Source organism: Melospiza georgiana, chromosome 2, assembly GCF_028018845.1.
Source record: "Melospiza georgiana isolate bMelGeo1 chromosome 2, bMelGeo1.pri, whole genome shotgun sequence".
Classification (NCBI taxonomy): domain Eukaryota; kingdom Metazoa; phylum Chordata; class Aves; order Passeriformes; family Passerellidae; genus Melospiza; species Melospiza georgiana.
In genome coordinates, this window is record NC_080431.1 from 70,861,765 (window position 1) to 70,882,480 (window position 20,716).

Here is a 20,716-nt window from a genome sequence, read left to right on the forward strand (position 1 = left end):
GGTCTCATTTCTCCTTTTCCTTGAATCTGAATGTGTGTTATGCCAATTCTCATCTTGAGAGCTGCCAGATTACTGGTGTTATGAAAAGGGACAATGAAATTCTGAGGTTTTGGGCTAGTGAAGTCATCTTAAGCAGAACCTGACAAGAGAGGAAAACTGCCCTTAGTGTGTTTGCTTGGGTTTTTTTTCATCCCATTGCTCCAAAATACATATATCTTAATTTTTTTTTCTTTTGGTTTAGCACTTGTCATCACTTAAAATATGACTATAGTTCATTAGTAACTAATAAAAATTAGTGACACTAATAAAACAGAGGACCTGTTCGCTAAATTGAACATGTTTCAGAGAGCTGCAATGATTCAGCAGATTCCTACTAGAACTTTCCTCTTGATCTTGAGAAATCATGTTTGCCTCACAGATGATGAGTGTATGAACATGGGTTTTGGTTAAAATCTATTGTTAGATTAGGACTGATTAGCTGTCATAGTGCTGTAAGAAAATCAACAGTATGGATTTTGGAATATTGTTGCTTTGGGTATAGTCGATCCCTAAATAAATATACTTGAAGAACCTCAATTTTACTGATTTGAGTCTGTAATAACGAAAACGTGGACTATTTATATTTGAAATATAGGATCTCAAAGAAGCCAAGGTAGTGCCTAGAAAGTAGCATTTGGGTGGTACTAAGAGCTAGTTTAAACATTTCATCAGCCAGTATTATAAAACTATTTTGAGATATATTTCGTTAAAATGAAAACAATTAATATGATGAATTGATGATATTAATGTGATGAATTGAGCTGTTCATATTTGCCTGTGATCCATCTAGACTCTTACTTGATAGCAGGTTTGAGCAATTTTGATAATTTGCTGAAGTCTAGGCAAGTTGTCTTTTGTTGCAATTGCTGTAGCAGGAATAAGGTTAGAGCTGTTGGAGAGCTGATTAATGTTAATTCATGCTACACTCTGAGTGATGCTTGTAACAGGATTAAGAAGTGCTGCAGTCAGTTGCTTGTGCTGTTCATTTAGTTGCTGCCACTTAGAGATGTCTGTAAAAATGGGGTTACTCCAGATTGGTCTAAGGTTGCTGCTGCAAATGGTGGCTGTCTTGACAGCTGAGTGGGATTGATCATTACTGTGTGGGAACAGGAGAAGTTGGCAGCAGGGGCACCCAGTGACCCCGAGGTAGCAAACAGCAGCTGAGAGCTCAGTACTGTCAGTCTCGGGGTTACCATTCATAGTGTTGAGAGTTGTTATGGGATTTCATCACTTGTGAGTTTAGACTTTACCATGATCAGGGTGGCCTTGTGAAAATCCTACTGACTGGTGACATCAGTTCAGTTTGTGGAACAGCAGTGGCAACAGAAATGCAGTACTCCCAAGTGGATGTGTTAAGAAAATTAATCCACAAACACCAGAGGTTTATGTCCAAAAAGGAGACAGAGGAGTCCTTTCTGTCTTTTTTCCAATAAAGGGAGAGACCATGGGGCATTCTGGGATCTCTCAAATTTTTGGAGGATGCAGCCTCCTTTTTATCCTGATTTCCCAGCTGCGTTTCCCTTCTCTCTTTCTCCGCTGGCTGAGGTACTTGAGAGGTACAGACTCCCCGATACACCTGATAAAAGAGATTTCCCTCTAATGTATAACCCTCCCTTTAAATTTTTAATTGATATGGAATTTAGAGGTTTTTCTTCCCCATTATTTCGTTCATCTCTCAATGTCTAATTTTGTTTATCAGCAAACATAAAGTTTATTTGTAAAAGCAAGTATCTTTTTCCATTCATCAGTCAGTGGAATCCTTCCCATTGTTTCTTTTATCTCCCAGTGCTAGTTTTATCTACCAGCAGACCCACAGCTTGTTTGTAAAGACAAATCTGCTATTCCTCTCAGATGCAACAAACCACATAAGATGTTTGGTCTTGTTTAAACCTTCAAGTGAAGATTTTGGCTCAGGGACAGAATGTGGATTTCAAAGTGGAGAAAATGTATCTTCAGCCCTCAGTGAACCTTTTTGAGTACAGGACTCTGCTGGGGCTGGGAGATGTGGCAGCTGCTGCTCTCCCTCTGTAGTTTGGTTCTCTGTGGCTGTGGGTTCCCTGTGCCAGATGATGCTGCCTGGCAAAGCACGGGGCTGGTGTTCAGGCCACAGAACAGAAGAGAGAACCAATGCTACTCCTTGAATGCAGGAACTGTGGGTGATGTAGTAGAGTGAAGATGTCTTTCACAGAACATGAAACATTATTTTGTAAGAACCATGTTAGAATGCTCCTTTCATATTCCAGAGGTGAGTAGGCCTGATTTTAAAATTAATGTGAGATTTTGTTACTGAATTAAAAGTAACTTCAGACTGAGTTTGTCCAAAATGAAATTAAGAGTGTTGAACACCCTTTTTAAAAGGGTGTAAAGCAGCGCCTTCAGGCTTGGCTCTGTCTGCAGCATTGCCATGTACAGGTAAAGGCTTTGCATAATGTTCAGTTTATGTAATAACAGTTACACTTAATGAATATTTTGCGTCAAAAGTCTGCTTGGGTTTCTTGTTCTAGATATAAAAAACCAAATCCAAATGTGAAAGTGATACTTTATAATAAGCTTCAGGAGGAAGAAGGATGGAATAGAATCATAATATTTAAACAAGAAATATAATTTTCCTTCTCCATTACATATAAATATGCTACATTAACTGCAGTTTTTACAATTGAGTGTGATTTTTCTCCTCCTGTTGAGTGCTGCAGACAGATTAGCTTAGTGAAGAGAAAAACATTACTTTCCAACATTAATTTCAGGTTTGGAAAATAAGACTTCTTATATTTTGGCCTATTACTTGAAGATGTCTATTCAAACTGCTTTTGAACTTGGATATCACAGCTTTGCAGCTGAAGATAGGGCGGTATTTGTATACCAGAAGACAGGCTCTGGAATCACATTAGGCAGCAGCTAACCAATTCCAGAAGATTTAAAAAGAGAAAACTAAGTGGATTATCATTTTAAAATGTCATTATTTGGATTTGGGAAGTAATGCAGATGAGCTCGTTAGGCCTGTGGCTTTGAGATAAAAGCCTCTCATTGTCAAAAACTCTTTTGACAGATTAGTATTGTCCTTAAAAAAAAAAAAAAAGAAACCCAGTGGCATGCTTCCCTTGTCCTTAAGACCAGACTGTATTTATCAGAAGCAGACATTTAACAGGTAACCTGACATCATCTAAATCTACTTGAGGCATCAGCTCTTTGGACCAAGGTATATCAATTCCATTGGTGTTCTTTTTGATGATGCAAAGGCTTGTATCCTCAAAATGTGAAAGGTGGGAATTCTCTGAGGATGGTTCTGTGTTTCGACAAGCATGTCTTTGCATTTGGACTGGGTTTGATGACTGTGGACATGACCTACTACTAAATGTACATGGTAAGTGTGGACTTCAGGTGTTGTGTTAGCAAGAGGTGTGTTGTAGCTACTGTGCAAAATCAGGAAATGGTGATGAGCAAATGTGTTAGAAACAGAGATTGTTGTTAGGTGCAGCAAATAGAAAGATGTTGTATCAGAAACTGTTAAAAATATACATCTCCCCAATTCAGATGAATGTTGATAAAGTATCAGACAACTTGATATCACCTCTTTATCAAGTTAAATATTCCTTAGCAGTAATCTGCACTTCCTGAGAATGGAGGAACTTGCTTTCACCCTGGAGAACCATTGTTTTTTACATATTGTACTTTTATTACTTCTTATTTTGAAGGCAATTCTTAATAACACAAACAGAAAGTCCCTAGGATAACATTCTTTCAGGCAGCATCCCACACACATGCTTGCAGCATTCAAATGTTTCTTTTTCTTTAGAAAACCTAAGATATACATGCATTTACGCAATCGTAGAACAAAGGCATTTTAAGTTTACTGCTTACTTGCCTGAAACTTTTCTTAATCATTATGTGGTTGGTGGCTTGGAAGAAGGAGGCAAAGAGCAAGTGTCAGAGTGCCAAATTGTCGTGCTGTGCCTTGCCAGCTTATGGCAGGTGGCTTTTGGGGTGTGAGACACAGCTTCAGTGAGGTACAAAAGCTAATTTTCCTTTTAGATGTGACCCTGTCTTAGATGGAAGATGTGTCTGCCTTAATTATACATGCAGTAGAGGCAGAGTGATGCACAAACTACTTATGATGATGTTATATATAATTAGAAACATAGTTAAATAATTTCAGGCAGGAATATTCATCCAAATTATTTTGCTTTTTTGGAGCCAGATTTTTTGTTCCCCTGGCCCACCATTCTGTAAGTCCTCTAAACTGCAGCTTTTTTGAACTTAGTTGTGACATTTGGAAAAGATTTCCTTTCTGTTATGTTCTGAGTGAGCACTTACCTGCAGTGTATGGAATTCCCAAGTTGTATTTAAATGTAAGTCTTCATGATGTGAGAAAGATCTTGAATATAACCCTGAAGATGCAGAAATGTTAATAACTTTTCCTGGAGAGAGCAGCTAGCTAGAATAAATACTTGCATCCTTGGTTTTAGACTTTCATGTCTGTCATTTAATCAGCAGCATCTTAACTTTACCATCTATAATAGCCTCTGTGCAGGCTTTTTATTGATGAAAGTAGCATTGCAGTGTGCAATGCTTGTGTCTATATGTAACAATAAATAAAGTTTAAGTTCTAGTTTGCCTCTTAAATATTTTGCCAACATGTTTATTTTTTAAGTTAAATATGTTGTAAATCATGAATCATTTACATTTATTGAATAAGGGATGATGGAGACAGCAGCTGGAAAAAAGTGATTTTATTATATAGCTGAAAATACTAGGTATTAATAAACCTATCATTTTGTCAAAAGAATTTTTAACTCAGTAATGTTCTTGAATGTTCACTGAAGAATACCTTTCCTAAACCTAAAATTTTGTATTAATACATGTTCTCCCAGAGTTGAGAGCCCTAGTAATGTACTGCTGAACACTTTTGCAGGCATCAGTGATGGCTCCCTAATAAACGTTGTGGTTGAAAAATTATACTGATTTCTCAGGAGCAGCAGAAGAAAGAATCCTAAAAGAAATGGGAGAGGTGGAAAGGGAAAATATTGTAATGGGGAAGATATTTGGAGTGAGAAGATTATAGCAGGAAGTGATGTGGTGTGTGTCCTTCAACTTGTCTTGGTGTATTCTTGGTGTTGTGCTTGAGCTGTGTGAGTGTGTCATGGGAAGGGTGATGGGTAGTGTAGCTGCCAAAGCATGGCATGCTCTCAGGGCAAGCTGAATTGTATGGAACTGTTCTAAAGAAAGTGAAATTGTCAGTGCCTTCTCTTCCTTCTGTTTGGGTTGGTTGGGGTTTCTTTTCAGAATTGGGTGGTTATTTCTTTCAATGATGGCCTTGTAAAATGTAAAATGTGACATGCAAAACACTTTCTGTTTTGGGGTCCTGTTGTTTTTTTAGCTGTTGATCCAGGAGTGTATATGTCTGTATTTTCAAGGCTCCTTATCCCAGGGCAGAGAAATTTCTGTATTTAAAAATTTTGTATTAAATTTCTGTATTAATTTCTGTATTAAAAAATTTTGTAGGTCTCTAATCCCATTTATTTCCTGTCATACTCATTAGTCCTCCGTGGAAACCATTGTAATTTATTTTTTCACTTCTGCAGTTAGGAAATTTGCACAGCCCCATGCAGGACCTTGCAATATGTGTATACTTTGTTCTGTGTCCCCTTAGAAAATAAAGCAACGTATGGGTGGAGGAGCATTTCACATAAAAGACAAAAGACCTTTTGGGAAAACGTTTTATTTTAAACCTTTCCATTGCAACAGATTGAAGTTTGTAAATTTTTTCTCTTGCTTACAAAGGAACAGGTCGGGATAGGTGAGAACTTAGTAATCACTGTCACTTATTTTGAGGGGACTTAAATTCAGTGTGGGTTTGATCATTGGCTGGCATAAAAATTTAAGTGCCATTACAGCTTTGGGAAATTTCATTTTTACCTCCTGAGCCAGAAAGAGTCCAGAAATACACAATCATATACTACATCTTTATGTATTATTGCAGTAGATTGAAATATACCCTTCAGCAACACTTGCATTTCTAAGTAGTTTTTTCTTTTATCACCTACCTTGTGGAAATTTTGAGAGTGGCATAACGTATTCAGAACGTGTTAGACCATAGTGCTGTATAGTCTGTAGGCTGCAGTCCAAGTGGCTGGGGGCTGGAACTGTCTGATAAATTAGAAACGTAATTTTCTATTAGCATTTATCTTTTGCTGGATAAAACCACATACTATTGTAAAGGCCAGCAAAGCATATAACACTTCAGTGATTTTGACAGGACAGATATTTAAAAATATTTTAAAATATTGATGACTGAACTAAAATGCTGCTTTATCATTTCCAGTTTTCACTGAAGAGAAATTTTTTGGATTTGGTTCACAAAGTCACATAGGACATGATAATACACAAACTTGCAAAACTTCTGTTAAATTTCAGAGCAAGGTAAAGATTAAATAAATGTAATAATAAAGTGATAAATAAATTCTTGAATATAATAAAAGAAAAAAAAGAACCCCTGGAGTGTGCAAAGTTTGGATGGCAAGCTAGGTAAGATTTACACAATTCCTTCAAGCATTGTTAAATCAAGGCCATCAGAATAGGGTGGTAGATTGAGTTTGGTTTTTTTGTGTAGGTGAGTAATTCTTTTTCCTGGTGAAACAAGTGGAAAGGAGCTTTACTGGAGTCTGAGGAGATTGGTTTTTGGAGTGATTGGAATTGCTCAGCAGGTTTCAGAAGGCAGTGTGTTCTGTAGTGAGAACTTGTCTTCTGGGTTTATTTATTTCATATAAAACTTTTACTATAAAAATTGATGTACAGTCACCATTTGGCTTGCATTTTTCCTTGGGTAATAGTAGCTGCCCTTTTGTTTGCAGTCATGAGGGATCTGTTAAGGAAAATTGGATTGTTTATTCTACGTGTTCTAAATAGTGATGTTCTGTAGCTTAGTAAAGAGAGTGAGCTTTAGAAGTGTACCTAAAAGTGATGGAATAGAAGAAGCCTGTTGCTCAAAATATTGCATGACCTTTTTCTGTGCAGTGCAAGAGCACATGCACTAGGACAGAAAAGCAAACATGGTAATATAATAATGATGTACGTTGTTACTATTATTTTACTTGAGGTAACTGTACTTTTTCTGCAGCTCCCCCATAGGCTGTGTGGTTGTAAATCCGCCTTTCAGTGAGCAGATGAATTCATTGGTATCTTCTGCAGACAAAAAGGAATGGGCCAGGCTTGCACTGCATTTGTCTGCTGAGGATTTAATATTTGTCTTTGGAGGTTAGGTAATAGAATTTAGGTTTACATATCTTGAATACCTTTGATATCAGATTTTTTTGCTTTGAACAGGGCTTTATTTTGCTGCTGTAGAGCATTATTAGATACTTTTCTTCACTGAGTAAATTGATAAATATATTGGTTTTAATTTTCCAAAATTCTTGAGTTGTCTTTAGCTTAAGCCAATCAAAACTTCTATATAGCTGTCTGCCTGATATACTTACTTTAAAAGTGCAGGGGATAAAGGATGGTCATTTTAATGGGATTTCCTAAGAAATGGAAAGGTGACTTTATGTATTTAAACATTAAGCACATCTGCTCTTAAGCTATCCATTCCAAGATTAGCTTTCAGTGGCTATGAAAATTAAATAAAAGTTTATCTGATTGTCTGCAGGTCAAATTCTCTAGTAGGGTTTTTTTTTTAGTGCAGTTATATGAAAAGTACAGTAGAGATTTCTGATTAAAATTAGGCAGTCCCCTGCAGCTTATTTGCAGGAAGACTGTGAGTGTAGCAGGATATTCAAGGCAAGGGATGAGGAGGCAATGGTATTACTGGGAATATTTATACCTACTTCAGGCAGCTTGAAATGAAGGGGAAAGCACTTTGCATAATGGATGATAGCAGATTAGCCAGGTTATTTCAAACATTCTGTTATGATTCTTTGCCAGTTAATTATGGCTAGTTTTGAATTTATTTGGTGGATGAAAGGAAGATGTACTGTGCTTGTTTTGCAATTTTAAGAAGCCAAAGGTTGATTGTAACTAAAAGAATCTAGTATTAAGTTTCAAGGAGTATAATAGTAGTGATGTGTGCAAATGTCTCAAAAATTGTAGGAAAAACTCTGTGAAGCAGCTGACAGAGAAAAATTAGATAGAGAGTTTACTCAGTGAGGAGGAAAAAAGATGGAAATTGAGAAATTAGGAAAAGAATAAGCTTAGTCTAAAATATCTGATTTCGTAGATGTTTAAGGCTATGACAGGGACTAGTGTGAAGGGGAAAGAGCTTGAAGGAAGCACAGCATGGAAATCAGAAGCACAGAAGAGAGTCATTAAATAAAAAGGTTAAAAATGTATATATGAAACTGAATCTCATCTCACTTCCTGGTTCCAGGAAGGAAGCAGTAAAACTAGGACTAAAAAGCATTTGTGAAAAGAACCTTGTCTCTTGCATTCAGATGAAATGTTAGGTTTTCTGAAGTCATTGCAAGAGGGGCTGTGCAGGGACTGGAAAGAAATTTTCCCGTGAAGATCTATCCAGTAGCTGCCCACCAGTGACCCAGTGTCAGAACAAGCACTGGCTCACATCATATCTCCTGGCAGCCTCTGTCTCCTTGTGGATGCTGCAGTGATCCTTTGGATCCTGAGGGGCTTCAACAGCTTAGGGAGCTGGGTGAGTTTGGTAATATACATGTAATTGGTTGTTACTCAGTGTCATGCTAATCCCATGAGTTACAGAACTTTTTAGCTCGTCTGGAGTGGGTGATATTAGGTACTCTCTAAAACCTGGCTCAAGTTCTTTGCATGATTTCTTTGGGGATCAGTTTTAGTGAGGGAAGCATCTCCTGCAATGACGACTGTCTTGAGATTGCTGCTGCTCAGAGAGAGAACTTGAACCTGGGAAGGCTCATGCTGAGCTGGGCAGGGACACTCTCACCTGGTCTGAGTGATGCACAAAAGGCTGCATTAGCATTCTCATCTGCTCAGCCTGGAGGCACATGTAGTCCTGATACTAACTCAAGGATAAGCTGGGAGGAATTAGTGTTTTTAAATATAACTTCACGGTCTACGTATGCTAATGTGTCTATCACCACCAGTCTTATTATCCTGTATTTCTTTTAGTGTCTCATTTCCTTACACTGAGCAAAAATGAAAGTTGTAATGTTAAAGAGGGGATGTTGATAGGAGAACATGAGTTTAAATGGATATGTTTTACTCTGATTTACTCATAAGTATACAGGAAATGATATCATTGCATTTAATGAGTAAACTTGGTTTTGTGGATAGTTAAAAAGCAGAGTGTGTATGCTTAAGAGCATTGTCCTATAATGGTTTTAAATTGCTTTTAATTTTTTGATGCTTTTGTTTTCTTGGAGAAACACAGGTCTTCTGGTTTAAATGCTAAACTGTTTAGGTTTAAATACTAAAGATAAAAAATGTCTGCATAGTTAAAAATTTAAAAAGAAAATTTCAGTGCTTCCTTACGGAATCAAGAACATTGAATGTAGTGTGTGCCACTAGATCTTTACTTAATTTATGAACTAATTTTCAGAGAAACAATTCTATGATAATCTTGTCTGCCTGTGAAAAGAACTTTGTTAAAATATAAAAAGATTTAAAAGGCAGATACCCTGGTTAGAGTCTGTTATGGACGTGTCTCTTTTTGCATTCTTCCTGCTGCTCGACACTCATTTAAAAATTGATTTAATTTCTGAAACTCTTGGTTGTTTAAATTCTGCATTCCCCACCAGATCAAGTTACAGTCTAAGTTATGGTTCTTTTCTGGTGGAGCAACATCAGCAGTGAAGGCTCTGAAATATATAAAGAAGTTAACATGTATAATGCATTTTAATTGAATAGGAATAAAAATTGCCTCTAAATGTGTACCTTTTTAGGGATGTCTCGGTTCCCAAGTGTAAAATTACTTTTTGGGATTTGAAATGCAGGAGAAGTAGGGCCATGTGGTATAGACTGGCAGTGGTGTTATGCTACTACAAGTAAGGAAGTAAATTTCAGTGGGTGACTAGGAGGAAAGGAATAATTGCCATGTAGAAAATATTATGCCAGAAATTCAGATATATCAATTTGTTAGGTAATTAGTGGATGAAATCTGTTTTTTTTCATAACTCATATTGCTTAAATAGTAAATATTCAGTCAATTAAAAAGCAATTTTATATGATGAACACTAGCTTTTACAGGGCAACCTTATTGCACTGAGGCTGTTTGTCTGTATTAGATATGACATAAGTGCTAACCAGGGGTGACAAGCTTCTTTAATTAACTGTGCCGTCATCAAATATAACCTGCATGTCTACTGAAAGATAAGCTGAACTGTGAACTTTATTCTACTGTCTGTATTGCCTAGATCTCCATTAGCTGATTTCATCCTAGTGATGCCTTTTTGGGACTACCTAAAAACAAAGGCCAGAAAAAATTAAGAGAATAAAAAGTGGTTATATTTATTAAAGGCCTTCAGGTACTTTTAGGGCAGATGAAGCCCCCCACAGGGGCAACATCCAAAAATGGATGATGGGTCATGGATTTCCATACTTTTATAAGTTTGATCCATTTGCATATTGGGGATTAATCTTTCAATTTCAGCTTCAGGTAATGAAGTCATTTTACCCCAAGTTTGCTGCCCTCCAAATCACTTTTGTTTACATCTCTTGGGGCTGAGACAGTAAGATGTCCTTGATTCCCAGGCCTAGAGAGGAATTGTTTTGTCTGACTAAAATAGAAAAACAGTTGCTAACACTCTGTATGGAGTTTAGAGTTATACTCTAAAGAATTGCAGGATTATAAATATATGAAAAATAGAAAAGCTAAAATCCTAAGGCATCAATGGAGCTTGGATGTTTCACTTAGATGTAGACATACAGTATTATGTGTTTTAATCTTGGACTATATCCCATATTCAGTATTTGAGATGACTGTACAGTTCTCCTGAAAGAGGTGGGGGAAGTGCTTGTCTAGGAGAATCCATGTGCCATCAGCTGATGTTTTAATGATCTGTTCGCTGGTGAAATGGAAGGTAGGAAGAGCAATATGTGAGCTTGTCACTGGGTTTTACTGTCTTGCCTGGAAGTTTTGTCTGGGTGTCTAAAAACTTAAATTGGAACTTACTGAGAGTGTTTTTCTGAATGCTGTAGAGTAGTAAAAGTAAAAGGCAATTCCCAGCAAACTTCGTGCAGTAACAGTTGAAACGCCTGTGTCTTCACTTCGCAGTGATGGCAGGCCCAGTGAGATGGCTTGACTAAGTGAGGCTCAAAGCACTATAGTTGGGAAAAGCAGGGCCTGGTGTACCTGGCCCTGTATCTGTTAGAGAGATGAAGGAGAGCATGGGACTGCATTCTGGTAGTCATGGACTGTGACGGCGATCACGGGGGTTCTTGGATGAGGGAAGAGACGAGGATCTGAGTCCATGTTTCAAAAGGTTTGATTTATTATTTTATGATATATATTACGTTAAAACTATACTAAAAGAATAGAAGAAAAGGTTTCATCAGAAGGCTAGCTAAGCTAAGGATAGAAAAGAATGATAACAAAGGTTTGTGGCTCGGACAGAGAGCCCGAGCCAGCTGGGCTATGATTGGCCATTAATTACAAACAACTCTATGAGACCAATCACAGATCCACATGTTGCATTCCACAGCAGCAGATAATCATTGTTTACATTTTGTTCCTGAGGCCTCTTAGCTTCTCAGGAGGAAAAATCCTAAGGAAAGGATTTTTTTATAAAAGTTTTCTGTGACAATGGACTCCAGAGTATTTGCTGGGAGGGCTGAGGCTGTGTGCTGAGGCTGAGCTTGTGTGTCAGTAGCTTTATCTGTGATGGAGGCTGACAGTGCAGGCATACCTGACAGGAATTGGAGAAATGTCCTTGGATTCTGAAAAATTTTGTTGCCAAAAAAAATTTCATGTTACTATCATTGCTTATGTATTTTCATCTCCACACCATAAGTTTCTCTTGGCAGTTTTTCTAACCTATAAATGTTGCTTTATGATTCCACACTGATGCTTTTTTTCAACCAAAATATGTGCTTTTCAATCTCCAATTTTCTATTGGGTTACAGAAGACATTGTGACCAACTGGGCGGTAAAACATTATTGTAGAATAATCTTACTTATTTATAAAATAACCTGAATTTTGGAAGTTGGCATTGAAAGAGGCAAGACAAGTAGTTTTACTCTGAGAACATCAGATGTGATTGATTCTCCCTGTATTTCCAGGTGCTGCCGTTGGAAAACAGAATGAAGGACAGCTCCCGTTTCCCCCAGGCACTGAACATTGGGATGGCAATAGTCATGGCACTGTACATCTCCCTGGCCACCCTGGGCTATATGCGCTTCGGGGATGAAGTCAAAGGCAGCATAACTTTAAACCTGCCACAGGATAAGTGGTAAGTGCCTCTGTGATTGAAAAGCAGTAACCTAGAAGGCAGAAGTGTTAGAAAGGTTGTCCCATGCCCCAGTGCCCTCAGGGTGCTCAGACTTTTAATGTATCCACAATAGAGCTGTGGTCCTCGCCAGTCATTTCTTCCATATTTAAAAGGACTTGCATAGGGAGGGTGATCAATGATATTATAAATGCTGATCAATGATGTTATAAATCATTCCATCTCTAGAAGGAGCTAGTTCCAGGACTGTTGAGGGAGGGAATACACAGTTTGCAAGAAACTGTCACACAGTTCTGGAACAAGCAACTTTTACCTTGAATATCGTGGTAATCTGGTGCCCTTTCTTAGTGTAATCACTGAGTTTAGCAAGTGGCCAAATGGAATAGAAGACATCAAAGATGAATAGGTTTGTAGTTCAAGTGCAAGTCCAGGGATAGTGTATACGATGACTTCCTATCAGGAGAATGAAGCTTATGTTTGCTAGTGTCTTGAGGATTCTACAATTTTTATTTAGCTATTTTTTTTAATGTTATGAATGTCACATGCTGAAGATGCACTGAAGATGATTTGAACCACTGTATAGTTAGTTTTATATCTGTCTGTGGATGGACATACTCTAACTATTCTCTAATATAATTTATTTTTTAATAGTTTTGTCTAATAGGCCTAAAATTAGGTATATCTGCAGTGCAAAAGGGCTAAAACTGAAAAGTATGTTAATATTTTCATTCTGATCAAGTAATGTTTTACAGGTTATATACTTGCATCTACTTCTTCAATGTCTATTGTAGTAGTTTATTAAAGTAGTGAAATCTCAAATTACTGGCAAAATAACCCCTGCATAGATGAAATGAATGCTGATTTTTTATGTTTTGAAAAAGGGGAGAACACATGTAATGAATGTTCTCAATTTTTAAATGTTACTTTTTCACTTTCTTTTCTTCCTTTTCATTCCTTGGAGTCAATGTGATCTATGCATTTTTAATACTCTTAAGAAGTTTTGTTTAATTGCCAGACTGATTCCAATGTTTAATATATGAGAGTATAAAAAATGTGTCTTGAAGGATGAATGATTTTTCCTTGCTCGAACCTTCATCTATTTCTTCCTGCTTGTTTGCTTGCTTTGTTTTTATACTGCTGTCGTAACAACTGAGATTTGGGCCTTCCCTTCCCTTCCCTTCCCTTCCCTTCCCTTCCCTTCCCTTCCCTTCCCTTCCCTTCCCTTCCCTTCCCTTCCCTTCCCTTCCCTTCCCTTCCCTTCCCTTCCCTTCCCTTCCCTTCCCTTCCCTTCCCTTCCCTTCCCTTCCCTTCCCTTCCCTTCCCTTCCCTTCCCTTCCCTTCCCTTCCCTTCCCTTCCCTTCCCTTCCCTTCCCTTCCCTTCCCTTCCCTTCCCTTCCCTTCCCTTCCCTTCCCTTCCCTTCCCTTCCCTTCCCTTCCCTTCCCTTCCCTTCCCTTCCCTTCCCTTCCCTTCCCTTCCCTTCCCTTCCCTTCCCTTCCCTTCCCTTCCCTTCCCTTCCCTTCCCTTCCCTTCCCTTCCCTTCCCTTCCCTTCCCTTCCCTTCCCTTCCCTTCCCTTCCCTTCCCTTCCCTTCCCTTCCCTTCCCTTCCCTTCCCTTCCCTTCCCTTCCCTTCCCTTCCCTTCCCTTCCCTTCCCTTCCCTTCCCTTCCCTTCCCTTCCCTTCCCTTCCCTTCCCTTCCCTTCCCTTCCCTTCCCTTCCCTTCCCTTCCCCCTTAAGTTAAAGGAGGACAGGTTTCAATTAGAAATTAGAAAAAAATTCTGTAGTGTGAGGGTGGTGAGGCACTGGAACAGGTTGCCCAGAGAGGTTGTGGACTCCCCATCCCTGGAAGTGTTAAGGACTGAGCTGAATGGGGTTCTGGGCTACCTTATCTAGTGAAAGGCACTACCCATGGCAGGAGAGTTGGAACTGGATAATCTTTGAGGTTTCTTTAAACCCAAACTATTCTGTGATTGTCCAAAAAAACAGAAATCTGTAAATGTTTAATGTATCTTTTCTGTGTGATGCAGCTGAAAGGAAAAATACTTCTATTTCTAATAAACCATGGCAGTCCTTGTTGTTTATAAGATTAGTGAAAAGCTTGTTTTAAATGGTAGCTTTGGGTTTATTTGTGCCTTAAGAGAGGTGTTATTAAAAAACAGGGAGTGAGAGGAATGTGGAATAAGCTAAGGTTGCTACTCACTGTTGCTTTTTATTGTGCTCATGCAAGCAACAGAATGAACTTTATTCTGCATCCCTGCTGTCTAACAGAGCCGTTCACATAGGAGTTTTCAAATAGCTCTTGGCTACAGTGCAGATGTGATGATGATGATATTTGTGCTGATGGCTTTGCAGGCCTAATGCAAGGAAACAGATAATAAAAGTGATGGAAACTGGTGCTCTATAGGGTTGGAAATTGGCATTATAAGCGTAATAACCTCAAAGCTACTCAGGGCACATATCCACAGTTAACAAAGTCATCTGTTTTTGTCTTACCCTGGAGAGTACCCCAGAGCACCAAACAAAATTAGGAGAAGCAGCTCGGTGGTGCACGCAGGGATTGTGATGTACGATGCCAGTGCTGTGCAGGACTTGGGTCTGCCTGATACAGTACTGAGGGACAAATGGTTGCAATTAACTGGGCTAGCAAAACAAATTTCCAGTGAACCGTGGGACACTATTTTGCTATTTGGTCCTCACATAAAAAGCCAGTAAGTTGCCAGTTTGAACCAGAGAAATTGCAAGGAGCAGAGGAGTTTTTTCATAAGAAGAAAGACAGGTGAAAGACCTGGAGTGTATCTAAGCAGTGAGACTTGGCTTATGTGTTTAATTCCAGCTGGACAACCTCTGTCTTAAAAATAAGCTTTTCCTGATAAAGAAAATTAAATTAAAATTCTGCTGCTTTCTGAGTTTTATTTGATGTTCTCACAGATGAATTGACTGGAAGGCATACACAGGCCCTAGACTAGTTATGTTCTTAAGTTTAATTTAAATAGAGGACTACTTGTATTAAAAATATCCTGCTAGATTGGTGCTTTTGGATAAATGGCTTGATGCTGTTCTATTTAGATGGTGTTTGGGACTACAAATTGTCATTCAGCATAATATATTACTTAGAATATGTTGAAAATTGACTTAAAGAATAGTTTTCAGTATTTGCAGATGTAAATTACAGAAAATTCTGCTTTAGTATTTGTTAGTGTCTTTGGTTTGGGTCTTGTTGATTCATAAAATGGTTTCAGTTGGAGAGAACCTTTAAAGATCATCTGTTCTGATCCCAGTGCCATGAGCAGAGAAATCTGTCATAAGATCAGGTTGTTCCAAACTCCATCCAACCTGGCCGTGAGCACTTCCAGGGATGGGGCATCCACAGCTTCACTATCCTCATTGTCAAAAATTTCTTCTTTGTTCTTGTTTGGGTTCTTGTCTTCTTGAGGCTGAATGTGAAGGTTCTTTCCACCACCTGTTCTTTGTTAGATGTAAGTGAGTCTTTGTGCAACAGTTCCCTTATTGTGAATCCCAAAGGTTAATGACCATACAAACATTCATGTATTGAAGTTTGACAAGACTTCACATGCAGCTTAGTTCAAGTGAAAGCTTCACATAATTATTGCTCTGTTTGGTCTAGCTGTGTTGTTCTGCAAATTTTGTTGCACTGCTTCCCAGTGTTTCTACTCTTCAGATGAGTATAATGAAATCTAAAAAAACGAATTGAAAAGTGGTGTAGCACATATGAATGATTTAGATTTTTATTAAAAGGTAGCCTAAGGAGTCATCTTTTTCTGATTGGAATATAATATTAAATTACTAGTAAAATCACCTGAGTAATATAAAAAATATTTTTTTAATTTGGAAAGTTTTAATTGTCATAGAGCTGTAGAAAAAATAGTGTAATGGAGATGCTTACCAATCCTGTTTTTGAATATATTTTAGAAATTACTTTTGTAAAGGCTTGAGGTAGTCTGAAGCCTGAGAGTAGAGGTGAATTCTGGGTATCTGCTCAGCTAAAATTTAACCAGCTAAAATCTATCTATATCTTAATCTAAAATCTAATCTATATCTTCTGGAATAAGGACAGTCTTGCAGAACTCTTGTTCCCTCTAAATTTCTAAAAGCTACTCACCAGTCAAAAAGATGTGTGTCACGAAAGCAGTAGCTTCTAAACTAGCTACACCATTATGTCAGCATGTAAATTGATGCAATAACTTTTCTGTCCATTTGAATGTGGCTTTGGAGATTCCTTGACCTGTGTAAAGTGATGGTCAAAGCTTTGATACTGATAATTTCAAACCTATTAGTCAAAATGTAATTTTAGTTGAAGCTTATTTGTCTTTTCTTCCTCATATCATAGAATCATAGAAAGTATCGTGGAAAAGAACTGAGCTGTACAGATCAAAGTTTTGCCATGCCATTTGGTCACAGGATAAAGGGCCAAAAGCAGTCCTGCCTGGATTTTATTTACTAATGCAGATACAGACTGTGATACTCAAAGAGAGAATGTTCAAGTGACCCCTGCCAGGCTTTGAGAGATACAGAGATCCAGGTCCTATTTGTTCTTTCCCTACTCTTGCTGGTGCTTTTTGTTTTCTTACTTAAGCATTCACAGAATCACTAGGCTGGAAGAGACCTTCAAGATCACTGAGTCCAACCCATGCCCTAACACCTCAGCTAAACCATGGCACTGAGTGCCACATCCAGTCTTTTCTTAAACACCTCCAGGGATGGTGACTTTACCACCTCCCAAGGCCGGCCATTCCAGAATTTTATCACCCTTTCTGTAAGACACTTTTTCCTCATATCTAATCCAGATTTCCCTTGACACAGTTTGAGGCTGTGTCCTCTCATTCTGTCAGTTGCTGCCTGGAGAAAGAGACCAACCCCACCAGGCTACAGCCCCTTTCAGGGAGTTGTAGAGAGTGATAAGGTCACCCCTGAGTCTCCTTTTCTCCAGGCTAAACACCCCCAGCTGCCTCAGCCGTTCCTCACAGGGTTTGTGTTCCCAGCCCCTCTCCAGCCTCGTTGCCTCCTCTGGATGTGCTCGAGTGTCTCAATGTCCTTCCCAAACTGAGGGCCCAGAGCTGGACACAGCACTCAAGGTGTGCCCTCACCAGTGCCGAGTACAGGGGAGAATGACCTCCCTGCTCCTGCTGGCCACACTGCTCCTGACACAGGCCAGGATGCCCTTGGCCTTCTTGGCCCCCAGGGCACACTGCTGGCTCATGTTCAGCGGGCTGTCACCAGTGCCCCCAGGTCCCTTTCTGCCTGGGCACTGTCCAGCCACACCGTCCCCAGCCTGTAGTGCTGCAGGGGGCTATTGTGGCCAAAATGCAGGACTTGGCACTTGGATTTATTAAACTTCATCCTATTGGACTCTGCCCATCCATCCAACCGTTCCAAGTTTGTCTGCAGAGCCCTCCTACCTTCCAACAGATTGACACACGCTCCCAGCCTAGTGTTGTCTGCAAATTTGCTAATGAAGAACTCAATCCCCTCATCCATGTCATCAATAAGGATGTTGGCTTTGCTTCAGATGAACATCTTTTTAAGGACTGAAGCAATGAACCAAGCCCTCACCCAAGATTTTTATAATGTCCATAGAAAGAAAATCATACAAAGACTCAATTTCTGTTAGTTCACTGCAAGTAATGACAAATGCTTGTAATTAATGCAGCACGAATTGAAAATATATGTAAATTTAAACCTGTTGGAGGCATGGATAGCTCTTTATCATTTGTTTACTCAGCCACAAGTAACAGTGGTAAGAATGTCTGCCCTTTCTTGGAAGATTTACTCTAGTTGGCTTATCTTCTGCAATTTCTTAGGCAGTTAAAATATATTCATGTTTACTGGGGAAAAAAAATCCATATATACATATATATGTATCTCCTTATGGCCGTTATCAAGCGAATTTTTTATTAAGAATTTGCAACTTACATACTTACGTGACTGTAAATGTTTTCAACAGGTTGTATCAGTCTGTAAAAATTCTGTACTCCTTTGGGATTTTTGTGACATACTCGATTCAGTTCTACGTCCCTGCAGAGATTCTGGCTCCAGTTGTCACCTCCAGAGTGAGGCAGAAGTGGAAGTTACTCAGTGAGCTTGTGGTGAGAGCACTACTAGTCTGCTCAACCTGTAAGTATGTGCAGAACATCCATTAAAAAACTTGCTATTACATTTTTTGGGACCTGCTTATTTAAATATATGTTTTGTTGTTTAGTTTTCTTGAGGCTAGCAAACCTGACATTTTGACTTTTACAAACAAATGAAACTAATGTTGTATTTGTATTTTAACCACATTTGTTCTAGTAGGTTTGACCGATTATTTGACGACAATATATTTTGCTGGTAATACCCTAAAGCTGCCAACTGGAAAATAAACCTTTCTCAAATAAATTTTTTTAAGTGAGATGCACATTGCTGAGATTTGTCAGCATTTATCTATGTGATCGTCAGTACATACTTGTCGTGGAGAAATCGTTTCTGTTTTGTTGATCTGAGGATTAAGCCTAAAGATATGCTGAGTCTGTAGGCAAAAAGTAGCATTGGCAAACATGGATGCCTGGTCATGGAGTTCATGAAGTGCCACTTATTTTAGAATAATGCTCCAAAGTAGTTTTTGGAGGCAGGCATCTCTACCTTCACTGCCTGTTACTCTTGTGGTTTTTCTTGCTTGTCCCCTAATCTTCCCTCCTGCTGTGTCCCTGCTTTCTCACATCTGCTTGAGATGTGCTAGTAGGAGTCAGCAGAGCTGGCATTGGATGGTGAGTGTGGTCTCATCCAGGAATCAATACTCCTGAAGATAATGAACTGTGGGGGAAGTTCAGCTTTGCCTTCGCAGCTCCCAGCCAAAGTGCTCAATAACATAGCGACCTTTTCTCAAAGACATTGTTAAAAAAATTGTTTCTAGTACAAAGCTGACTTCTTGACTTGACCAGTTGTATTGAAATAAGCTGTTAATATCTTAAAAGCAATCAAAACTGATAAATAAGCAAAAAAATGCTAAACTTTGTCTTTTAGGGGAAAGTACTGATGAAAGAGAAGATATTAAGTTTTTTGTCTCCATTCCCTTGATGAATGCAGTAGATAATGTATTGGATGACACCTAAAGATTATTGTAAAAGAAGACTTTGACATCTAGTAAGACCTTCTAAATGTCAAGTCTGTTGAGAAAAACAGTTTAATGCCAGTGCAATTTAATTACTACAGTAAGCAAAGGGAAATACCATTAATCTAATAACTTGAAGCCCTGAAAATACATCTGCTTTGTGAAACTAACAAAATAAAAAGAAAACCCAAATTTTTCTTGAATGATGAAGTACATTTCTCCTGAAGCATCATATATAGCCTGTGTTCTATTTCAGGTGATCAAGGCATTAAGATTTTAAGATTGAGGACAGATGAATAGCTCTTGTAATACTTGAGAGACATCTAGATCAGAAAGCTTCAAGGTTCAAAACACTTTTTAGTATCTCTCCAGGACACTAAAAGGTCACCAGTTAGATCTCCAGTCCTAACCACACTTTGCTGTCATGACACCCTTGACTTCTCAATCTCTGATGCCCTTTATGTGCTCCTTATCACCTGCCCTGGTAATGATATCACAATAGATTTGAAAAGCTAAAAATCTTGTATATCCAAACTGTTGCTTACAGCCAAAGGCTTCGAGGGTTTTTAGGTGAAAGATAGTTCCATGTATGTGTCTGATGAGAATAGCCAGTGGTGAACAGGCTTAAAGGCACACTTCCCTAATTGACTTGGGAAAATTATAAATTACTTCATAGGTTTTTTCCTTAATTTTATCATTAACTTTGGTAATTTCTGGGTAGTCTGAAAAGGGAAAACTGGGAAACAATGTCCAAGAAAAGAAAGTAGAAAAAGAAAGGAAATTAGCCATATATATGTAAAGATACATATATACAAAAGATGTAGCTATATATATAAAGATGTAGTATTAGAATGCTCTGCCTTTATGTCTTTGAAAAAAATGTGTATAGTAAAAATTGTACCTAGTGTATGCCATTGCAACTTACCTGTGGTATGAATCTCTGAAATGGAGCTGCTGAAGTGTTATGGGTCTTACTGGGATATTTGAGGATATTAAATTGTTTGCTGCAAGGCACAAAACAGTAACATTAAAAGTTTGCTCTTAAAGGTTTGATATTTGCCAAGCTGTTGTGTGATGTGTTGTATTAACCTAATGGCATTTCAGGTTTTTCCCAAGTGTTTTCTAAAACTTGTATGCATGCAGTAGCTGTAATACTTTTTCACCAACAATTGTGTAAGATCCCATGCTTACATTCATCTTCATTTTTCATT

General features: G+C 38.4%; 1 protein-coding gene across 1 annotated transcript in view; it reads left to right on the forward strand.

Moving 5' to 3' along the window:
* SLC36A4 (solute carrier family 36 member 4) overlaps nucleotides 1–20,716 on the forward strand; it is an 88,895-nt gene that overhangs the window by 25,113 nt on the left and 43,066 nt on the right. Inside the window, 2 exon segments of the mRNA XM_058045250.1 lie at nucleotides 12,236–12,405; nucleotides 18,363–18,532. Of these exon segments, the coding sequence (XP_057901233.1) occupies nucleotides 12,236–12,405; nucleotides 18,363–18,532 (340 nt within the window).